At 51.8% G+C, this 19,050-nt stretch overlaps 3 protein-coding genes across 3 annotated transcripts; 1 reads left to right on the forward strand and 2 right to left on the reverse strand.

The window, feature by feature from the left end:
• Positions 1 to 623: 623 nt before the first annotated feature.
• GPR137 (G protein-coupled receptor 137) lies at positions 624 to 7,635 on the reverse strand. Its single transcript, XM_063316745.1, has 8 exons — positions 7,353 to 7,635; positions 6,346 to 6,993; positions 4,267 to 4,316; positions 3,836 to 4,061; positions 2,530 to 2,679; positions 1,899 to 2,027; positions 1,467 to 1,561; positions 624 to 1,291 (listed from the first exon to the last, which is right to left on the reverse strand). Exons 2-8 carry the CDS (start codon positions 6,709 to 6,711, stop codon positions 1,129 to 1,131), a joined length of 1,179 nt encoding a protein of 392 aa, XP_063172815.1. The 5' UTR covers positions 6,712 to 6,993; positions 7,353 to 7,635; the 3' UTR covers positions 624 to 1,128.
• Positions 7,636 to 10,227: 2,592 nt separating this feature from the next.
• BAD (BCL2 associated agonist of cell death) lies at positions 10,228 to 13,605 on the forward strand. Its single transcript, XM_063316882.1, has 4 exons — positions 10,228 to 10,316; positions 11,768 to 11,957; positions 12,585 to 12,754; positions 13,150 to 13,605. The coding sequence occupies exons 2-4, from the start codon at positions 11,837 to 11,839 to the stop codon at positions 13,270 to 13,272; spliced, it is 414 nt and encodes a 137-aa protein (XP_063172952.1). The 5' UTR covers positions 10,228 to 10,316; positions 11,768 to 11,836; the 3' UTR covers positions 13,273 to 13,605.
• A 67-nt stretch (positions 13,606 to 13,672) lies between these two features.
• LOC134506630 (glyoxal reductase-like) lies at positions 13,673 to 17,887 on the reverse strand. Its single transcript, XM_063316881.1, has 2 exons — positions 17,821 to 17,887; positions 13,673 to 15,432 (listed from the first exon to the last, which is right to left on the reverse strand). The coding sequence occupies exons 1-2, from the start codon at positions 17,853 to 17,855 to the stop codon at positions 14,568 to 14,570; spliced, it is 900 nt and encodes a 299-aa protein (XP_063172951.1). The 5' UTR covers positions 17,856 to 17,887; the 3' UTR covers positions 13,673 to 14,567.
• Between the last annotated feature and the right edge of the window lie 1,163 nt (positions 17,888 to 19,050).

A 19,050-nucleotide genomic window follows, 5' to 3' on the forward strand; every position in this document is an offset into this window, starting at 1 on the left:
AAATGCAAACTGGTGATCACATGACCATGCTGCGATGGTTGTTAAGTGTGAGCACTGGTTGTAATTCAGTTTTTCCAATACTGTTGTAAGTCTGAATTGTCACTAAACAGGTGGTCATTAAGTGAGAACCTGTATATTACTGGACTCCTATCAAAAGGTTAAACCACTAATTTTGCTTCTCCTCTTACTTTACTTTTAAAAATAGGAAGGCAACCCCCCACATTTCGAGTCAGCCAGGGAAGTTAAGGCGTTGGACTAGGAGTGGAGAGACCTGGGTTCAAATCCCTCAACCATGGAAGCAACCAGAGGGACTTTGCGCCTGTTCCTCTCTCTCTGTCAGCCCGAGCTACCGCACAGGGCTGTTGTGGAAAAAAAATAGGAGGAAGCACTATGCATGCTGCATCGTGCTCAGAAAGAACAGTGGGATAATGTCACAAATAAAGTAATCAATCAATAAGATTAATTTCAAATGAAACAGGCTTGGGAAAGTTAGCATGCCCCATAGGAAATTGTTTGGGTTTTTTTTTTAAAGCACCCAACAGCTTGCCTGTTTTAATTCAAATGAACGGTTTTCACCCCCAGCCCAGCAGAAGCCCAGAAATAAAGCCACGCGTCCTGTCGCGAACACAAAATCCATTTATTGGGAGGGGCAAGCGCTCGGATAGCACCAAAAACTGCAAAGTGTCTAGCAGAGGAGCAGAAGCTTATTCCGGATGACGACGGCTACCGGCTCGTGGGGAGGGGGAAAGAGGGAGAAACGAGAATGCCCCTCTACCCATTTCACAGGATTCATTGAAACAACAACATCAAAGATAAAACGCGCCCCCCCACCAGTCATTTAAAGTGCTAGTGTTCTCAGTATGCTATTGGTTAAATATCTGGGGAATTTTCCAAGGGGAAGGATCAAGCGTTGAGATTCCAGCAAAATTGCCGGCAAGCTCCAGGGCTAAAGGACGGAGCTGAGTTTCTTGGGCTCAAGTTCAGGGAAGGGGATGGAGGTGGGGGGGGGGGGTAGTGGCTCTAATACCCTGTCCACATGCCAGCCGCCCCCCCCCTACACACGCAGGAAACCTTCATCCATTGCTAGGGGGTGGCCTTCTTCCTGTCCCCAGACCACCTTTAAATTTCTCAGTTCTGCGGGGTGGAGTAAAGGCTGTGGTGATGGCCACCGGAAACTGCAGCCTGCGAGAACAGAAGGGGGGCGGTGGGAGGGTGGCCCCCGAACCAGTCTTGCTCCCCGCTGCGATTGATCGAGCCGTAATAGATCCCACTGCCGGGTCGTCCAGTCAGGCTGAAAAGGGGAACAGAAAACCAGCACAGGAATCACAGATCATCACTCCCTGCAGTTTTCCTTCTCCCTCCTCGCTCGCTTTCCTTCTGTGTCATATTCCCCCCCTTTTTTTTTTTAGTGTCTGTGTTACTGTAAGGTATGCTGGCTTAAGAACAAAAGGGGTGGTGGTGGTTACCTGCTAGTCAGTCCTTCATTTTCACGCTGCCCAGGGTAGTCAAAGAAGTAAGAACGGGAGACACCAAGCTGCCGATTGAAGACACGGCTTGCACTCTGTAGTAAGGGAAATGACAATGAAATCTTCCTTCCCCTGCCCATTTTGCTTCTTTGGTCAGCTCTCTTCCTGCACAGCAACACCTCCTTTTAACAAGGAATCACGTTCACCAGATCTAAGTTCCTAGCCCCTAGTAAACAATACCCCTGCTCCCATTACTGAAAAAACGTCTAGTAAAACAGAACAGCTCCTCCCTCAAAACATTACCAAGATCCATCCAAGCCCCTTTTTCTTTTTTTGTTTCCAAGTCATACTGAGGACTAGCATCATAATTTTTTTTTAAACGACACAGCAGAGATTATCCGGAGTCTGGTCCTCTCCGAACATCCCACTCACCATATCCTGAGCCGGCCTATGGACTCGGAAAAAGCCAACCAGCAACGTCGTGGGCAGTAACTCCCAAACAAAGAGAATGAGGCCAAAGACGATGTAACCTTGATCACCGAGATCGGTTATTAGATCTGCCTGGAAGGGGGAAGAGGCTGGGAGGTAAAATACAGGCTTTTGCCCCCAAATCTTTAAATGACTAGAAATAACAAACCGTGCCAGCCGCCCCAGATTCCAAGTTGGCCCAAATCTGCTCCCCAACAGAGAATTTTATTGTAAACCTCTTGGGGGGGAGATGGGCGGTAATAGAAATGTGAATAATAAAATAAAATAAAATCCGGCTGTCCCAGGGTCAGACAGTAGGGCACTACTCCCTTGAGATAAGAGGAGCTGCGAAATTTCCTTTCCCACATACAAATATACCCCAGTTTCTCCCCGTCGGCAAGATTCTGCCCAGACTGTGGCTGCCTTCCGAGGCAAGAGGAGCGAAGGCAGCGGCTTTGGGTCATGGGCCCCTGAAAAGCCCCATCAAACCCAATAGTTTCTCTCTCTTCGGGGCCCGGGGGGAGCTGCCCCACCCTTCCTGGCTCGTGGGGGGAGGATGGGAGCTGTGGACCAAGAGGGCACCCGGCGGACTCACCTGATCGGAAACGTCGTACCAGTCGTAATCAAAGGAGTCGAGCCGGGTGCGGGAGGAGAGTGCCAGGGCAGCCAGGTTGTAGCAAGCTCGGCTGGCGTAGAGCAAAACTATGGTGCCCCCCATGGCCGCCGTCTGGCACAGCGTGGTGCCCTGTTTCAGGAGGAGGCAGACCCATTAGTCTGTGGACGGGTTATTGCATGAGCTTGAGGCCTGGTTGGCACATCACGCTAAACCACTTTGGAGACTGCCTGGTGGATCTTTTGCAGAGCACACTTGGGGAGGGCTTAACAAACTATGGTTTGTTAGCAAGCCACACTCTGGGACAGAGTGGTGGGGAGACGGTCATCTAATCCAGTGTACTTGCCTAGCTTTTGCAATACAGGACTATTATTTCTAACATAATTTACAAACAGCTCTACAGCTGGTCCTCAACTTACGACCACAATTGGGACCAGAATTTCCATTGTAAGTTGTTGCAATTGTAAGTCGAGTCACCACATCACTGGACCTGATTTTATGACCATTTTATGGTGGTTGTTAAGCGAATCATGGGTTGTTAAGTGAATCACCATGGTGGTTAAGTGAATCCAGCTTCCCCAATGGGCATTTTTTGCTGGAAAATGGCAAAAAAATCGCAAAATGCGATCGTGTGACCACAGGATGCTGCGACTGGTCATAAATGCGAGCTGGTTACCAAGTGCCTGAAATGCGATCACATGACCCTGGGTGGTGGCGGTGTGACATTTGGAAGTGCTTTACAGGCTGTAAAGCACCCATTCCGATGCTGTCATACCTTCAGACTGTTGTTAAACGAACGGTCGTAAGTCGAGGACTACCTGTATATAAATACAAGATTCCCCCAATGGCAAGGATAGAACATAGGAAGCCCCAAATGGTAGCCTGTAAAACCTTTTGAGGAGGTCATAAAGGCAAAGGCTGGGAATTGTGGTCTCAGTGGGTTGTGTCCAACTAATTATGACTGATTTGAGAAACCACAGTTCAACGAGCCACAGTTTGTCACGAGAGGTGCATTCAATGAGCAAAACCCCTATTTTTTACTGTATATTTATTTTACTTTTATAGAGTATTTATACTGTAACTTATGTGTTTTAATTTTGATTGTAAACCTCCCAGAGTCCCCTTTTCAGGGGAGATGGGCGGTGATGGAAATTCGAAATGTAAATAAAACAAATAAATAAAACGGGGGCCTTTCTGTTGACGAGGAGGTCCGATATCCTCCTCCCTGGTTCAAAGAAGTGAGGAAAAAAGGCTAAGAATTGTGCAGGAATGAGGAGAGAGCCCCTACCTTGGCTTCCAGGTAGATGCGTGTCGAGGGGGACCCGCGAGCCACGAGGTACAGGCAGAGGGCCAGAGAGACGGCCCCAAGAACAAAGAGCGAGTCGCTGATGAGAACGCGAGCAAGGACCACGGCCCAGGGCTCGGCCTGGCGTGCCCGCACCAGCACGGCGCACGCCACGTTCACCGCCAGGAAGAGGACGCTGGCCCCAAAGCATGCCCCTCTCACCATCAACCTGGGGAAGACAACGCAATGCTGAGAAAAGACAGCCGCAAGAGAGCACACATCTCTTTCCGGACCAACAAGGCCCCCAATCCGGCTGCTCCCACCCAGCGCTGCCAGCAACCGCTCACGTGCAGTTCCAAAGTTGCTTTGCGCGGACGCTGCAGCCTTTCAGATACATGCTAAGCACAGACACCAGGCAACTTCTGGATACTCACAGGCCTTTGATCAATTCGGGACGATATTTTGCTTTGGCCTTGAAAACCACCTGAAAAGGAGACTGAAATTTACCATTGATTTTGTTTTTTTATTCCCCCGGCGAGAAGATTCTTAAACCTGTCAACCTTTTCTTTTTCAGTGGCCCCCTTCAATTCTATTTTGACTGGCAGGCACTGCCAGTGTTTGCTAGAAATGGGAGCAGCAGACTTTGAATGTAGGGAAGGGAGGAAGGAGGTCAAGTCTAGACCCTAGATCTACTCCACCCAAAGGTCAGGGCTGAGCAGTATGCCCACCTCTGGTTCAACACCCATCTTCACCCCCTTACACAGCCAGGTCTCTTGCATCGGTTGCTAACAGACATCTGTTGAGCCAATTTTGCTATGGGCAGCGGAGTGTCATACATGAATGGGGCTCGCTGGTTGTGGCTCAGGTTTGCAAACCACGATTTAGGGTTCAACATGAAGCAGTGAGCCCAGATTACAAAGCACAGTGCCCCCAAGCCTCTCTGCAGTACAAGGAACCACAAACAGCATTTTAACCTAGTTCAGTGCGTCGGGGAAACCCAGATACTGTGCACGGGATAGTTAAGGAGAAATAAAAATCAATGTCTGTCTTTGTTGGCGGGTGGGGGGCTACTAAGACTTCTTCCTGTTTCTCAGGAGGACTAGGAACTTGAAACGCCAAGCATCCTCAGAGACATCTGATGGCCTTCAAGAATCCAGAAGCAAGATTTAATAGGTAACTCAACGAGAACCCCTCTTCCTCGCTGCCCCAATTCTTTTATTCGTACAATAAAAATACAAACACTTGCACTACTAAGCGTTAGATCAGAAGGGCTAAAAGGGCCACAATAACAGGTTCGGTCAGCCCACCTCAATCCTCCAAATGTCAAGACTACATCCCCCATCATCCCCAGCCACCACTTGGCTGGGGATGACAGGGGCTAGGGAAGGAGAGGGCACCAGCTTGTGGGAGGCTTGTGTGTGTGGGTGTGGGTGTGTCTTATCTTTCCATCACAAACGAGGGGAGGAGCAGAGCAAACTCTGTGCCAAAGCCATTGAGTGACCTTGAAGGTGGCTCCTTTGGGACTTCCTAATGCACAGCTCAGAGATGCGTAGGTCCATTAGGGGGTTAAGGAAGGCTGCGCTACAAACCACTTCTCAGCTAACCCAGAACTGTTTTGCTGCCTGTCCTTATCTGGTTTGGGGGTCCTCCTCTGGACAACAGACTTGTTAGCAAGACAGACACCACACATACAGATTCTCACTAGAAGCGCTAAGGTGGTCCAGCGGCAATAATTCAGAAACTCAATTTCTGCCTGCCAGTCAGCCCCCACCCTGCACTTTCAGCCACAAATTGACGTGCCAACTTTTGCATGTCTCTGCCCACTGATATCAACCAGATATACGCACAGAAAGAGGAATAGGCTTGCAACCTGAGGCCAGCATTTTTAAATAACTAGCCATTCTGCTATCTTAATTTACTGATATGCTTCCTGTGGTTCTAACATAGTCACGATTTCATTATTTATGCCACTTTTACAAGTATATGCTTGGTTACTAACAATGCAAAATATTAATGTACTGTTGCGGGTTCTTCTCCTATATTTTTTTTTTAGCTGCGTCCTGGGTAGAAGAGGAGCTAATAATGCTGTTTTTCGTCGTCTAAAGCATAAACACAAGCTTACAGACCTTGTGTGTGAATTGGGGTAACTATCAACATGCTGGTTATAAACACTGGGGATTCTTATCCCCAGATGAGCAGAAAGGAAGAAAATTGGTCTACTCTACAGAAAGAATCAGCCAGCGCATATCAAGACCTATCAAACCCATTTCACAGTGTGGAAGAACAATAAACCAAGATCAATAGATGTTTAACGTCTCTTTAAGCCAAAACATACACACGCCACATAGAACCAAGATGCCATCCACAAGAGACCGGTCTTTGGTGCAAACTAAGAGAACCTCTTTACCCACAACTCCCCAGCTCTGATGTGGTTATGGCCTAGGGACTAGTGCAGCCATCTTGGCACTTACCCACTACCCTCTGGGTCAGGTTTTGGCCAGAACTGCATTTACCTGAGCGAAATAGAGATTCATGAGGGTCAAGGTGAAGAACTGGAGGCAGACAGGACAGCAATACAGCAGCCAAAAGAAGAAGGGATGCAAGTGGTTGGCCTTGAGGGTGTTCCTGAAGTAGAAGGAGAAGAGGGTGGTGCGTAGGGCGGCCCAGAAGAGGCAGAGGAAGAGGAAGACCGTCTGGTAGCTGAACTTTTTGTGGCGGTAAAGGAGCACCAGCCAGAGCTGGGCGTAGACCGAGAAGAAAAGCAAGGCGTACAGGGCCGTGTAGAGCGTCGTCAGGCCCACCTTGACGGCGGGGGGGAAGGCCGGCGTGAGCCGCGAGGCCGGCACGATGGAGCTGAGGTTGCCCACGGCCTTCTCCATCTTCGCCCAGCTAGGAAGCCATCGTCTCCCAGACTGCAGGGAGAGGGGGGTTGCACCACCGCCGCCGCCCCCTCTCTTGGCCAGAGCAGCTGCCCCTGCAGGAAGGGCGTGTTACATCCTTTGGGGCGGTGGGGGGCTGGCCCCTCCAGCAGCAGAATCAAAGGATGCCTGCCCGTTCCATGAGAGATCCCGGCGGGGAGACAGGCAAGGGGCGGATAGCTTCCTCTCTGGACCCCCTCGCAGGGCGTGGAGAAGGGCAGCAACGCGGAGCCCGTCCAGGATCTACAGGAGGAAAAGACAAGAAATTGGGGAGCTCCTTTCAAGCCGGGACCCTGAGCTCCCTTCACCCCCAACAAGGACCTTGGGGTCCTCGGCCCTGGCCCCCTGCCCCAATCCTCAGATGTCTGGGACCCCAAGCCCCCAGACCCAGAATCCTGGACCCCGCCCACTCCTCCCTACTCCCACCCTTGCAGTGCCTGGGTCCCTTAGGAGCCCCAATTCTTGAAGCCCGGCCTCCGCGGCCCCCCTGCCTCCCTCGGCCCCCCAGCTGTCCTCCTCGATTCTGAAATCCTTTTTCCCCCCTTTGCAGACCCCTCTGCCCCCCCTCAGACGCCTGGGTCCCCTGCTGCCTCCCCAGATACCTGGTTCCCTTAACCCTCCCCTGCTCTCTCGGGCCCCTGACTCCCCGGCTGCCTCTCTGGCCCCCTGCCCCAAATCTGGGGTGAGGGACAAGACGCCCCCCAAGTCCAGGACAGCCCCAACTGCGCGACTTCCCGGCAGCTCCAAGCTGCGCAAAGTGCGCACGCCCCGCCCCCTTCTTCTCTGCACCGGCTCGGCGTGCCGGAAGTGACGCTTCCGCCGGCCGCCGTCTCTTTTCGCTTGCGCCAAGGGCGTAGAGCGGGTTGGTGAATGGCAAAAGCCGGGAGGGGTGGACCTGACTAGAGCGACGGCGCTCTTTCCGGCCCGCCATCTTAAAGGCGGGCACTTGTCCTCGCCTCCGAATGGCAGGGTTGTCCACACCCTGGAAGTGCCGCACACTAAAGGCTCCTCCTGGTTCCGTCCTCTGCTTCCGAATGCAACTCTTCCCTTTAATCCTTCGTTCCACTTCATCCGTTTTCCACTTATATTCATAAATTCCTGCTTATGTAGTTTTGCAACCCCCGCTCTCCACCCCCCTGAAAAATTTATTCTGTAAATACAAAAGCTCTCGATTGGAGTCGGGCGGTCTCTAAATCGAATAAATTAAATCATTACAATTTACCAACAGCCTGACCCCCAGCAGTGAAATGCTTAGAATTAAGGCAGGCTTTTAGTATGAGCATTAAGAAGAGTGGCTTGGCATTTCAAAGGAGGAGCGAGGGAAAAAGAATAAGCACATACTATTAGGAAATTTAACAGGAGGGGGCAAACTGTAAGAATTTCATTTAATAGTAAAACAGAACTGCTTTAAAGAAAATGGCCAAGGGTTTGTTTGTTTTTTTTGGCAATTCCCAATAATTTCTCATCTAACATGGAACAGAGAAAGAATCTCGATTCTGGCAATACGAGCAAAAACCTGAAGCTTCACCCACTCCTCCATTTATTTGGAGAAATGTAAATAGTTCTGGATGAACATACATTCCTATGTATGCTCACAAAATCTGGCTAAACTTGTGGAAGAAAAATGTACTGAGCTTCAACAAACTGATGTCAATGGCTCTTCTTCTATGTGACCTTGCCTGCCATTTATTTTGTTGAATAATTCCCAATTCCCTATTCCCAATACAGAGTCCAACCGCCTTTAACAATACTTCTTCTAAACACGGAAGAAATCATAGCCATGACTGGATTTCATGTGTTTAAATATGGAGCCGTCTTCCTAGGTATCAACTGATGTGGTGCCTAATCTTTGGAGGTGTTGGATTGTTTTGTTGTTTATTCGTTCAGTCGCTTCTGACTCTTCGTGACTTCATGGACCAGCCCACGCCAGAGCTTCCTGTCGGCCGTCACCACCCCCAGCTCCCCAGGGACGAGTCTGTCACCTCTCGAATATCATCCATCCACCCTGCCCTCGGTCGGCCCCTCTTCCTTTTGCCCTCCACTCTCCCTAGCATCAGCATCTTCTCCAGGGTGTCCTGTCTTCTCATTAGGTGGCCAAAGTATTTCAGTTTTGCCTTTAATATCATGCCCTCAAGTCAGCAGTCTGGCTTGATTTCCTGGAGGATGGACTGGTTTGATCTTCTTGCAGTCCAAGACACCCTCAGAATTTTCCTCCAACACCACAGTTCAAAAGCATCGATCTTCCTTCTCTCAGCCTTCCTTATGGTCCAGCTCTCGCAGCCATATCTTACTATGGGGAACACCATTGCTTTAACTATGTAGACCTTTGTTGTCAGTGTGATGTCTCTGCTCTTGACTATTTTATCAAGATTTGTCATTGCTCTCCTCCCAAGAATTAAACGTCTTCTGATTTCCTGGCTCCAGTCAGCGTCTGCATACAATTCCCATCATACTCTGATGCAGTCAGTGTCCTGACCTTGTCCTTTTTTAAAGTGCAGCAAAACCAAAGCGTCCTGCAGCACCTTTAACACTTATAATTCTGGCACGAAATATGGTGGGACTGAAGAGCCAGAATGAGACCTAGCCAGAGTTTTGCTGCACTTTAAAAAAGGACAAGAGACAAACATAGCCACAAAGCGAAGGAAGACAGAAAGAAAGAGGAAGGAAGGGGAAGGGAAGAAAGGAAGGAGAGGGGAAGGAGGGAAGGGGAAGGAAGAAGGAAAGGAAGGAAGGAAGCGAAAGGGGAAGGGAAAGAAGGAAAAAGGAAGGAAGGGGAAGGAAGAAGGAAAGGAAGGAAGGAAGCGAAAGGGGAAGGGAAAGAAGGAAAAAGGAAGGAAGGGGAAGGGGAAGGAAGAAGGAAAGGAAGAAAAGGGGAAGGGGAAGGAAGGAAAAGGGGAAGGAAGGAAAAGGGAAAGGGAAAGAAGGAGACAGGAAGGAAGGAGGGAGGGAAGGAAGGGGAAGGAAGGAAGGGAAAGGGGAAGGGAAAGAAGGAGAGAGAAAGGAAGGAGGGAAGGGGAAGGAAGGAAGAGGGGAAGGGAAAGAAGGAGAGAGGAGGGAAGGGAAGGGAAAGGAAAGGAGAGAGGGAGGAAGGAAGGAAGGAAAAGTGGAAGGAAAGGAAGGAGAGAGAAAGAGGAAGAAAGGGGAAATGGGGAAGGAAAGGAAGGGAGGAAGGGAGGGGAGTAAGAGAATGGGGAAGGGGAAAGAGAAAGAGAAAGGGAAGGAAAAAGAAAAGAAAAAAGAAAAAAGGAAGGCAAAGAAGGAGGGAGGGAGGGAAAGAAAGAAAAAAGAAAAGGGAGGACTGCAAAAGCACGTTTGCAAATGCCCCCTTTCCACCCTTCGTCAATAAATCGGGGGAAGCCGGGCGCGGGGGGGCTACTACGGCAGGGAACTCAGCAAGGAGCGGGCGGGGCCAGCCGGTTGAGGTCTCCGAGGGGCGGAGCCCCAGTCCTGGCGTCCCCGCTCCTGATTGGGCCCGGGCGGTGGCAGTTCTCTATCGCCCTGGCGACTCCGGCTGGGTTTCTGCTCGCGGTAAACAGGAGGAAGGGCGCAAAAAGAGCGGCTGGGCGGTAGGTGACTGCCGGGGGCAGCCCGGGGAGGGGGCTCAGCGGGCGGGACGGGGGGGCAGCCGGATTCCTGGCTGGGGGGCTGGAATCCCCGCAATCTGGGCGGGAGGAAAAAGCGGGGGCGGCTTTGCAGGGGAAGCCTCCAGAGCAGGAAGCGCCGCAGAAATTTGGGGAGGGTAAAGCTGGAATGGGGGGCGCCCAGCGGGTCCCTGGCGGGGCATGCAGGGACCCCCCCTCTCCGCAGTTTGGAGGGGGGGCAGGAAGCAAAGCGGGCGGGGGCCGGGGGCGCTGCAAGGCAGGGGCGGCGGGTTGCGGGCTCTGGATTCGGGGTTTGCAAAAAAAGAAAAAGTGGGGGCGGGTCTGTAGCTGCAGCCTGACGCATCTCCGGGGCGCCCGGCTGGGCTGAGCCGCGGGGGACGGGGGAGAGCGCTCGGCCCGGCCCCGCCGCAGAGAGGGAGGCGGGGGAGTCCTCGCCCCGGGGGCCATCTGCCCGTGGAACTGCCCGCCACAAGACGGGGGAGGACCGGAGTGCCTGGAAAGTGGCTGAACGGGCAAGGCGGGCAGGAGGGCGCCGAGGCGTCTGGCGCAGCTGGAAAGCCCCACGTTCCGGTGCCAGGCGGGCGGCTGCGGCTGCTGGGGAGCGCGCCCGGCGCCCCTGCTTAGCCGGAGACTTCGCTGCCTGGTCGGCTGGAGGTAGCAGCTCCCGATCTGGCGTGGGCGGCCCCGTTTGCAGACCCAGACCTGGCCCAACGTGGGGACCAGACGGAGCGCCCCGACACAGCCCTGCCGGCCTGTATCCCCACCGCTAGAGGAGCGGAGGGGAGCGTTCCCGGGTTTCGTGAGCCGTGAACTCACGTCGTGAGTCAGACAGGCTGTGAAATTTACCCTGTGTGCTGCGAAGTTTCAGCTGGACCTGCTTCCTGGTTCATAGCTGGGGCCTTCAGTTACAACCCTGGCTTTGCCCCCAGGAACTTGGGTTCGCACAGGCACAAAGCTAGGGCAAACCAGGACCGAGTCACCCAAGATGCAGCACGTTGTGTGAACCCTACCCTTGTGTGAATCCAGCCTGCTGTTATGCCAGGAAATGGCTTGTTGGTATTGCGGTGCCATGCTGGGTGAGCATTGTTGTGTCAACAGGTTTAGATTCTTCGAGAAACGCTGAAAGCATTTCCAGCGGGGCTGGAAGGCATTTCTCAATCTCAGCCACTTTTGTGTGGACTTCAACTCCCAGAATTCCCCAGCCAACTCCATTCTGGGAGTTGAAGTCCACACATCTTAAAAGTGGAGATGGGAGCTAGAGAGAAATAATGGCTTGCCTGAAGCTTGGGAAGATGCCACCGATCTGTGTCAAAAACAACCAATCAGACAAGCCAAGGATCTGATTCTGAACATTGGGATGTTATAATCTGGGCTCAACATTGCTTTTGACCACTGGGTGTCTGTCTCTCTCACAGCCAGTCCAATAACTCAGCCTTCTGGAGAGCACTGAGTCAACAGGCAGGGGCAATGCCAGCCCCTTGACCATGTTCCGGATTTCTGAGTTCCAAGACGAAGCTTTCCCCACCAGTGAGAAGGACCCGGCAGATCACAGGCTGAGCGTTGGAGGGGCCAAAGATCTCAACAGTCCGTCTCATGAGAATCCAGGTGAAGGGAATAGGTGCTATTTCCCACCATCTGTGGGCTCTCCTGCGGGTTTTTATCCACTCACGTAAGAGAGCAGACCTGGTTAAGCCCTGGCGGGCTTCGTCACGGTCTCTTGGCCAAACCACAGTGTGATGGGTTTGCACAAGATGCTGTTGTAAACAGGCAAGATGCAAATAGCGATCTATCTTGGGGCTTTAGCGTGTTTCAACCCAAGAGCTTGAAAAGCGGGGGTGGTGATCTTTGGTTTAATTTTAGGCTGCCCTTGGATGGCTAATTTTAGGGAGGGAATAAGAAACAAAGGGGAATTTGGGGATATCCCGTCTATGCCATGCCCAGCCCTGACTTCTGTACAAGACTGATGTGGTGCTGTTCTTGTTTCATCCAAAATCTGAGCTATGCAATTGAGTACAATTTTAATGGGGCTGCTGTCAAGAGTGGAACACTGTGTCTGGCAGGTTAAAGCCCATGAAGTGAAGCGGAAATTGTTCCTGTCCAGCTGAGTGTAAAACTGGACATCCCTATCAAATTGGGCTCGGATGGTTCTCGTGATGGACTAGAAACTTCATTAGGGCATCGTAACCCCTCTTCCTTTTTAACTGCTTATACCTTGCTTTCTCCCTCTGCTAGAACTGAGACGCCGAATAGGGTCGGACCCTCCTTTGCTAGATTCGGAGACCTCAGATGAGGTGGGGGCTTTCCGGGCACGCTCACGCTCCGCCCCTCCAATCTTGTGGGCCGCTCAGCGATACGGGCGGGAGCTACGCAGGATGAGCGATGAGTTCCATGGTGCACTGCAGGTAAGGCTGGTGTGAGCAGGGATGGAAGTGATCCTTACATTTGTAAGTATTAACAGGAGAGTAACCTACCCCAAGGCTGGTTCACCCACTGTACTAAACCGTGGTTTACAGAACCCCCTCTGTCTCCTGGGTTCCCTAATTCAGCGTTAGAAACAATAGCTTATTCCAAGTCAAACCTACCCACATCTTGGCTGAATGCAACCTGGGGGCACTGAAACTTTTGCTGGATTTAACTCATTTCAAAAGGAGAAAAATAGAAAAGGGCCTCTCCTCTCACTTCGCCAAAATCAAAGGGAAAAAGACCAGCCGTGACTGGCGCAAAGGCGACGCCCTGCCGATCGGTGGAGCGCTAGGCCGCAGATACGTCACCCCGCACTTTCCCCGTTCTCTTTCAGAAGCTGCCGCGCCCGAAAAGCGCAGGGGCCTGTTCCCAGATGGACCACACGCCCAGCTGGAAGGACACGCTGCAGTCCTGGTGGCGTCGCAGCTGCCCGGACAATGGCCCGTCCGGTTCTTGAACCGGGTTTTGCTGCTATCTGTTGTGGGGGGGGGGAGAGGGGAAGGGGCAATAAATGTGGTGGGGTTGCAACGGCACCATCTTTCCTCTGTGGTATCTCAAAATTATCCAGCGTGCCGAGCTCATTCCGTAGCACGTCCGTTCCTTACCCCCACACACACACACGTTTACTCAAGACCTCACACTATGGCACGTGCCAGATTTTTACCTCCTGCCGTTTTAGTCCAAGATCAAAGTCTTCTTTTTCCGCAGTACCCAACACCCCTGATTTTCCAGGGACCATTTTCTCCTTTCTCAAGAGCTGAGGGAATCCCCCTTTTTAACCCGACAAAAACCACTGGGTTGTTTCCCATATATGCTCTCTGTATCATTTTTGTTTCTTTGCTTGGTTCCTAAAGAAAAATGTACATAAACTTTTATTAAAGGTTGTTACTTCCGGCTTCAGCCTCTGATGATGTTCCTCACCACAATCTCCCAACCGGGTGGGAGGCTCAGATCCCAGCCCAAAAACTAGCAACTAAATAGCCTGGCATTCACAAACCAGGCTAATTCATCATTGACTCAGCCAGGGGTTTGTGTAGCATGCTGAACTATAAATTAACTGCCTGTGCTAGGACTTTACAACACATTAAGCTGCAGAATAGGAAGCTGCGTTTGGCTTAAAACCGCCTTGAGTTCCCCAAGGTGGTCAATATCAACCCCAAAGGGTTGATGGGACTATCCATTATTGTTACTCCCCGTCTTCTAATAGTGCTATTAGTTAAAGTAGTACAGGTGGTCCTCGCTTAACGACCATTCATTTAGCAATGCTTCGGACTTACGACGGTGCTGAAAAACCCGACTTAGAACCTGTCCTCACACTTAGGACCGTTGCAGCATCCCCAGTCACATGATCGTGAATTGGGCACTTGGCGACTGGTTTGCCTTTACAAGCATCACAGTGTTCCATGGTCACGTCATCGTCATTTTCAACCTTCCCAGCCAGCTTCCGGCAAGCAGTGGGGAACCACGTGATTCGCTTAACAATCACATGGTTTGCTTAACGACCGCCGCAAAAAACATAAAATTGGGTCAGATTTGCTTAATGACTGCTTCACTTAGCAACCAAAATTCCAGTCCCAATTGTGGTCGTTAAACAAGGACAACCCGTATCAAATTATTTTTATACAATAAATGGTTGGGGGCTGATGAACAATCTGAAACTTCACAAAGGGATCAATGAGCTGATGAGTTCGGGGACCCCTGGTTTAAGCTGTGCCCAAAGTTTAAGCCTGGCATCCCATCCATGTCAGCTTCCTAAGCGACCCCACTGGGGTCCCAGCAATAACGTTTCCCACAATCCAGACTGCGCAGTTTTTCCATGTCGGCTTGGCTCAGGTCCCACGACCAGAGCTGGGCGTTTTCAGCCACACGGCGCCGAGATGCTGACTTGGGAATCACGCTCACGCCTTGCTGCAGAGCCCAGCGTAGTAGGACCTGGGCAGGTGTGCGGCCGTGCTGCAGGGCTACAGCCTCCACTTCCGGGTGCCCTACCAGGTGACCGGTCCCCAGCGAGGAATAAGCTTGCAAGTGGATGCCGTTCTGGCTGCAAAACTTCAGCAGCTCTGACTGTGCCAGTTCAGGGTGGAATTCCACCTGCAGGACCGCGGGGGTCACCCTGCAGTGGGCCAGCAATTCCTGAAGGTGCTGGACTGTGTAGTTGGAGACCCCAATTGCCCGGAGCCTCCCAGCTTCGTGCAACCTCTCCAAGGCTCGCCAACTCTGTAGCCTGCGTTCCCGGTTCCCGGCATCCTCCTGAGGCCAGCCTTGAGTTCCCGGCCAGTGGATGAGGTAGAGATCCAGGTAACTGCAGCCTAGGTCTTGCAAGCTGCGAAGGCAGGCCTTTTGGGCAGCCTCCTCCCCGTGATCCCTCGGACTCAGCTTGCTGGTCAGAAAAACGTCCTCGCGAGCAAGACGGTGGCGTGGTAGCAATTCCCGGAGCGCTCGCCCGAGGGCAGCCTCATTGCCGTAGACGGCGGCCGTGTCCACCAAGCGGTAGCCGTTCTCCAGAGCAGCTTCCAGGCTGGCGCGCACTGCCTCGTCCCCCTGAAGGCGGAAGGTGCCGAGGCCCAGAAGTGGCATGGGGGTTCCGGTACTTAACCACACGGTACGTTCTGGGAGCCTAAAAGGACCAGAAGCAAATACTTGTTTCTGCTGTCCAACCTGGACCCACACCTCGCGGGGTAAACCAGGCAGGAATCATGACCAGATGAGCTAATTCTACTTTATTGCAAGGCTACATTGACAGAATTTTGTGAGTCTGAAAGCACAAATCTCCTGCTGTCTCCTTTACAGCCCGAGAAACTAGGGAGGGTCCCTTCTGAGCCTCTTTCTCCACCCATTATGCAGCTGTGGGCTAAGCCGCCTCTTATCTGACCGTTCCCCAGGCAGCATCTCCTGGCCCTGTCTCCCAAGGTTTTTTCCACATCCCATTACATCTGAGATCAGCCTTCCCAGGTGGACCAGACGGGAAACATGACCAGACGAGCTAATTCTACTTTATTGTAAGGCTATTTTAACAGAATTTTGTGAGTCTGAAAGTACAAATCTCCCTGTCTCCTTTACAGCCCGAGAAGCCAGGGAGGGTCCCTTCTGAGCCTCTTTCTCCTTCCATTATGCATCTGAGGGCTAAGCCACCTCTTATCTGACCGTTCCCTAGGCAGCATCTCTTTGCCCCGTCTCCCAAGGTCTTTCCCACATACCATTACAATACCCGATATCAAAAAGGTTGCAGCATGGAGTATGTTTCATTCCAAGATGCTTGGACTCCATTCTGTCCTATATCAGCTTCCCATATATACGTGGCCCCCAACTCTGCTTAGTTTCCTGCAATATTGGGTTTCCCCCTTTCTCCCCCCATCTCCTTTACAACCCGAGAAACTAGGGGGGGTCCCTTCTGAGCCTCTTTCTCCTTCCATTATGCAGCTGCGGGCTAAGCCCTCTCTTATCTGACCGTTCCCTTGGCAGCGTCTCTGGGCCCAGTTTCCCAAGGTCTTTCCCACATCCCATTACATCTGAGGTCAGCCTTCCCAGGTGGACCAGACAGGAAACACGACCAGATGAGCTAATTCTACTTTATTATAAAGCTATATTGACAGAACCTTGCAAGTCTGAAAGTATAATCCCCCCCACGTCCTTTACAGCCTGAGAAACGAGGGAGGGTCCCTTCTGAGCCTCTTTCTCCACCCATTATGCAGCTGCGGGCTAAGCCGCCTCTTATCTGACCGTTCCCTCGGCAGCGTCTCTTCGCCCCGTCTTCCCAGGTCTTTCCCACATGCCATTACAATACCTAGCCATCAATTCTACAATTTTTTTTTTAATGGGAATGCTGCAAAGCTAACGCCGGCCTCCAGCCTCCTCTTTATATCACCGTGAGCCCGAGATATTTCTAGGAATTTAAAATATTGGTACTTTGACTGGATTGCACCCACTCTTCCAAGAAAAAAAGCAAGGTGGGGGGTTGGGGCCAGCACTCAAGGCAGAAAGCAGAGAGGGCGTCTTTCCAATCAGTATGTATTTTACAACCGACTGCAGAAAAGAGGTAAAAATCACATTCAACTCTGGCGGCCTTCATGGCGGTGTAGTTATGCTGGGAGCCATGTGGATGTGGTCAGCCTCATGGAATGTTTTTCAGCTTCCCCCGATAGCCTACAGCTTTGGGATCTCCCGATGGTGCCCCATCCAAGCGGCGACCAGGTTTGGCAGCAGCTTTTTCAAAACTGGACTTCACAACAGGAAGGGTGGAAATCAAACTGCAGCAGGCTCTCTTTGGCTACTGAATTGCTTTGATTGATTAATTCCAAGGGACTCTGTAAAGCAGAGATTCTCAACCTTGGCAACTTTAAGACGTGTGGACTTCAACTCCCAGAATTCTGGGAGTTGAAGTCCACAGTCTTAAAGTTGCCAAGGTTGAGAATCTCTGCTATAAAGGAACAGGTCACACTTTCCAACGGGCAGCAAGTAGCCCGCCCTCTAGCGGCTCAGTTGGGCCACTGCACCCGTAAAGGGAATTGGTACCTTAGCCGAAAAAGCCTGCCCTCTAGCGGCTCGCTTCTGCCATTGCACCCCGTCTGGCACCTTTTCAAAGGAACCCATTTGCGGAAAAGGTGCAAGCTTTCGGGAGCCGCAGCGCGCTTCAGCAAGCAAGGCCCACCGTAAAAAGAAGCGGGGGGCATTGCAAAGGGTCCCAAAACGTCTGCTCTTTTTCCGGGGGGCGGCGAGCGTCGCACGAGGCAAGAAAACGCTCTTCCTCGCCAGCCAGTCGCTTTTGCGATTGTGACACGATCCGAACCCTCCCCACCCCCGGCAGTTTGGAAGTCAAGGTTTCCCTGGCTCAGCATGTTGGGCTAAGGGTGGCTTAGCCAGGAAGCCGCGCTTAAGCCAGCTTTAGCTTACGCCCGATGAGTGAACCCCAACTTGGCCTGGATTTTCTGCAGAGCTACTGCTCCGCCTCCCTCCCCCCCCCTTTTTTTTTTGCAAAACGGGGCGAGGAGACCCCTTTCCCGCTTACCACAACCCAGGCAGCGCCCGCTCCGTCGGCTGCATGGTTGGTCAACAAGGCGAGGAGGCGGGACCCGAACCCGTGATGATAGGCAGGGCTGCTGCCCAGTCGGCGCTAGAGGAAGAGAACGAGAACCTGGGGAAAGGGGCGGAGTCAATTAAAAAAAAAAAAGAGGCGGGCGGGCGCCGCACGATTAACTTCTGCTGATTTGAACTTTCGCTTCCATTGCTGTCAGCCGGCGCTGGGTGGGCGGCATGGGCTTTGTAGTCCGCCCAGACACGCCTATCCGAATCAGTGATGCCTTCAATTCGGGGTTATTTCTTTGCACCTGCAATTGACTGTTGCCATCCGCGTTCGTTGGCCGAAGCCGCCTGGCGCTGAGTTAACTTTGCGGGGTCAGGCGCGTCGTGTGAACGCGACCGCTAACCCGGTTCGCCCCCGTCTTTAACGGGGTTGCTGAGTCAACCTGTTTCCTGGGTGCGCCGGATTGCAGCTGCTGCTTTTCGCCTAAGCCATGAACAAACCAACCAAGTTTAGCAGTGATCAAGCTTTGCCGTGTGAAGCTGTCTTCCCTAGCCCAGCTTCTTGGGTGAAGAGATGGCTGGTCTCCTAGAAAAAGTGGATAAATTGAAACAACCATGACTGAATTAAGCACGGATAAGGCAATCGTGTGCAGATAAGCTATGTCAATGTTTCTCAAGCTTGGCAACTTTCAGTTGGGTGGACTTCAACTCCCAGAATTCCCCAGCCAGCCATGGTTGAGAAACACCGCATTAAAAACTCCAACCTCTGGTTTATGATGGCCAGATGTTGAGCTGCAGATCTCCCCAAGGCCGGTAGGTGTCAGGAATGGGACAGAAAGCATTCGTCCCCCTTTACTGCCACCTGCAGGTCCGCAGTTCTGCACCCCGGAGCTGTTAACCGTCTTTGTACAGTTTAATCCAGGGTTTCTCAACCAGGGTTCCGCAAGAGGTCCCTAGGGGTTCCCTGGGAGATGACGACTTATTTAAAAAATTATTTCCAATTCGGGCAACTTCACCTTGAAGAGGTAAGTTTCATTCTTTATTTTTAGTTTAAGAACACTGTTAATGCATCTATACAGCCTACCCACGAAACGAATCTAATAATTTTGTAACTTCTGGCCTGAATGTGCAGGGCGGCCTGAAAAATATTTCTAGCGTTCCTCCAGGGTCAAAAAGTTGAGAAAGGCTGGTTTGATCCCTGTTATTATTAACTATC

The sequence above is a fragment of the Candoia aspera genome, chromosome 17 (assembly GCF_035149785.1).
Source record: "Candoia aspera isolate rCanAsp1 chromosome 17, rCanAsp1.hap2, whole genome shotgun sequence".
NCBI classification, from domain to species: domain Eukaryota; kingdom Metazoa; phylum Chordata; class Lepidosauria; order Squamata; family Boidae; genus Candoia; species Candoia aspera.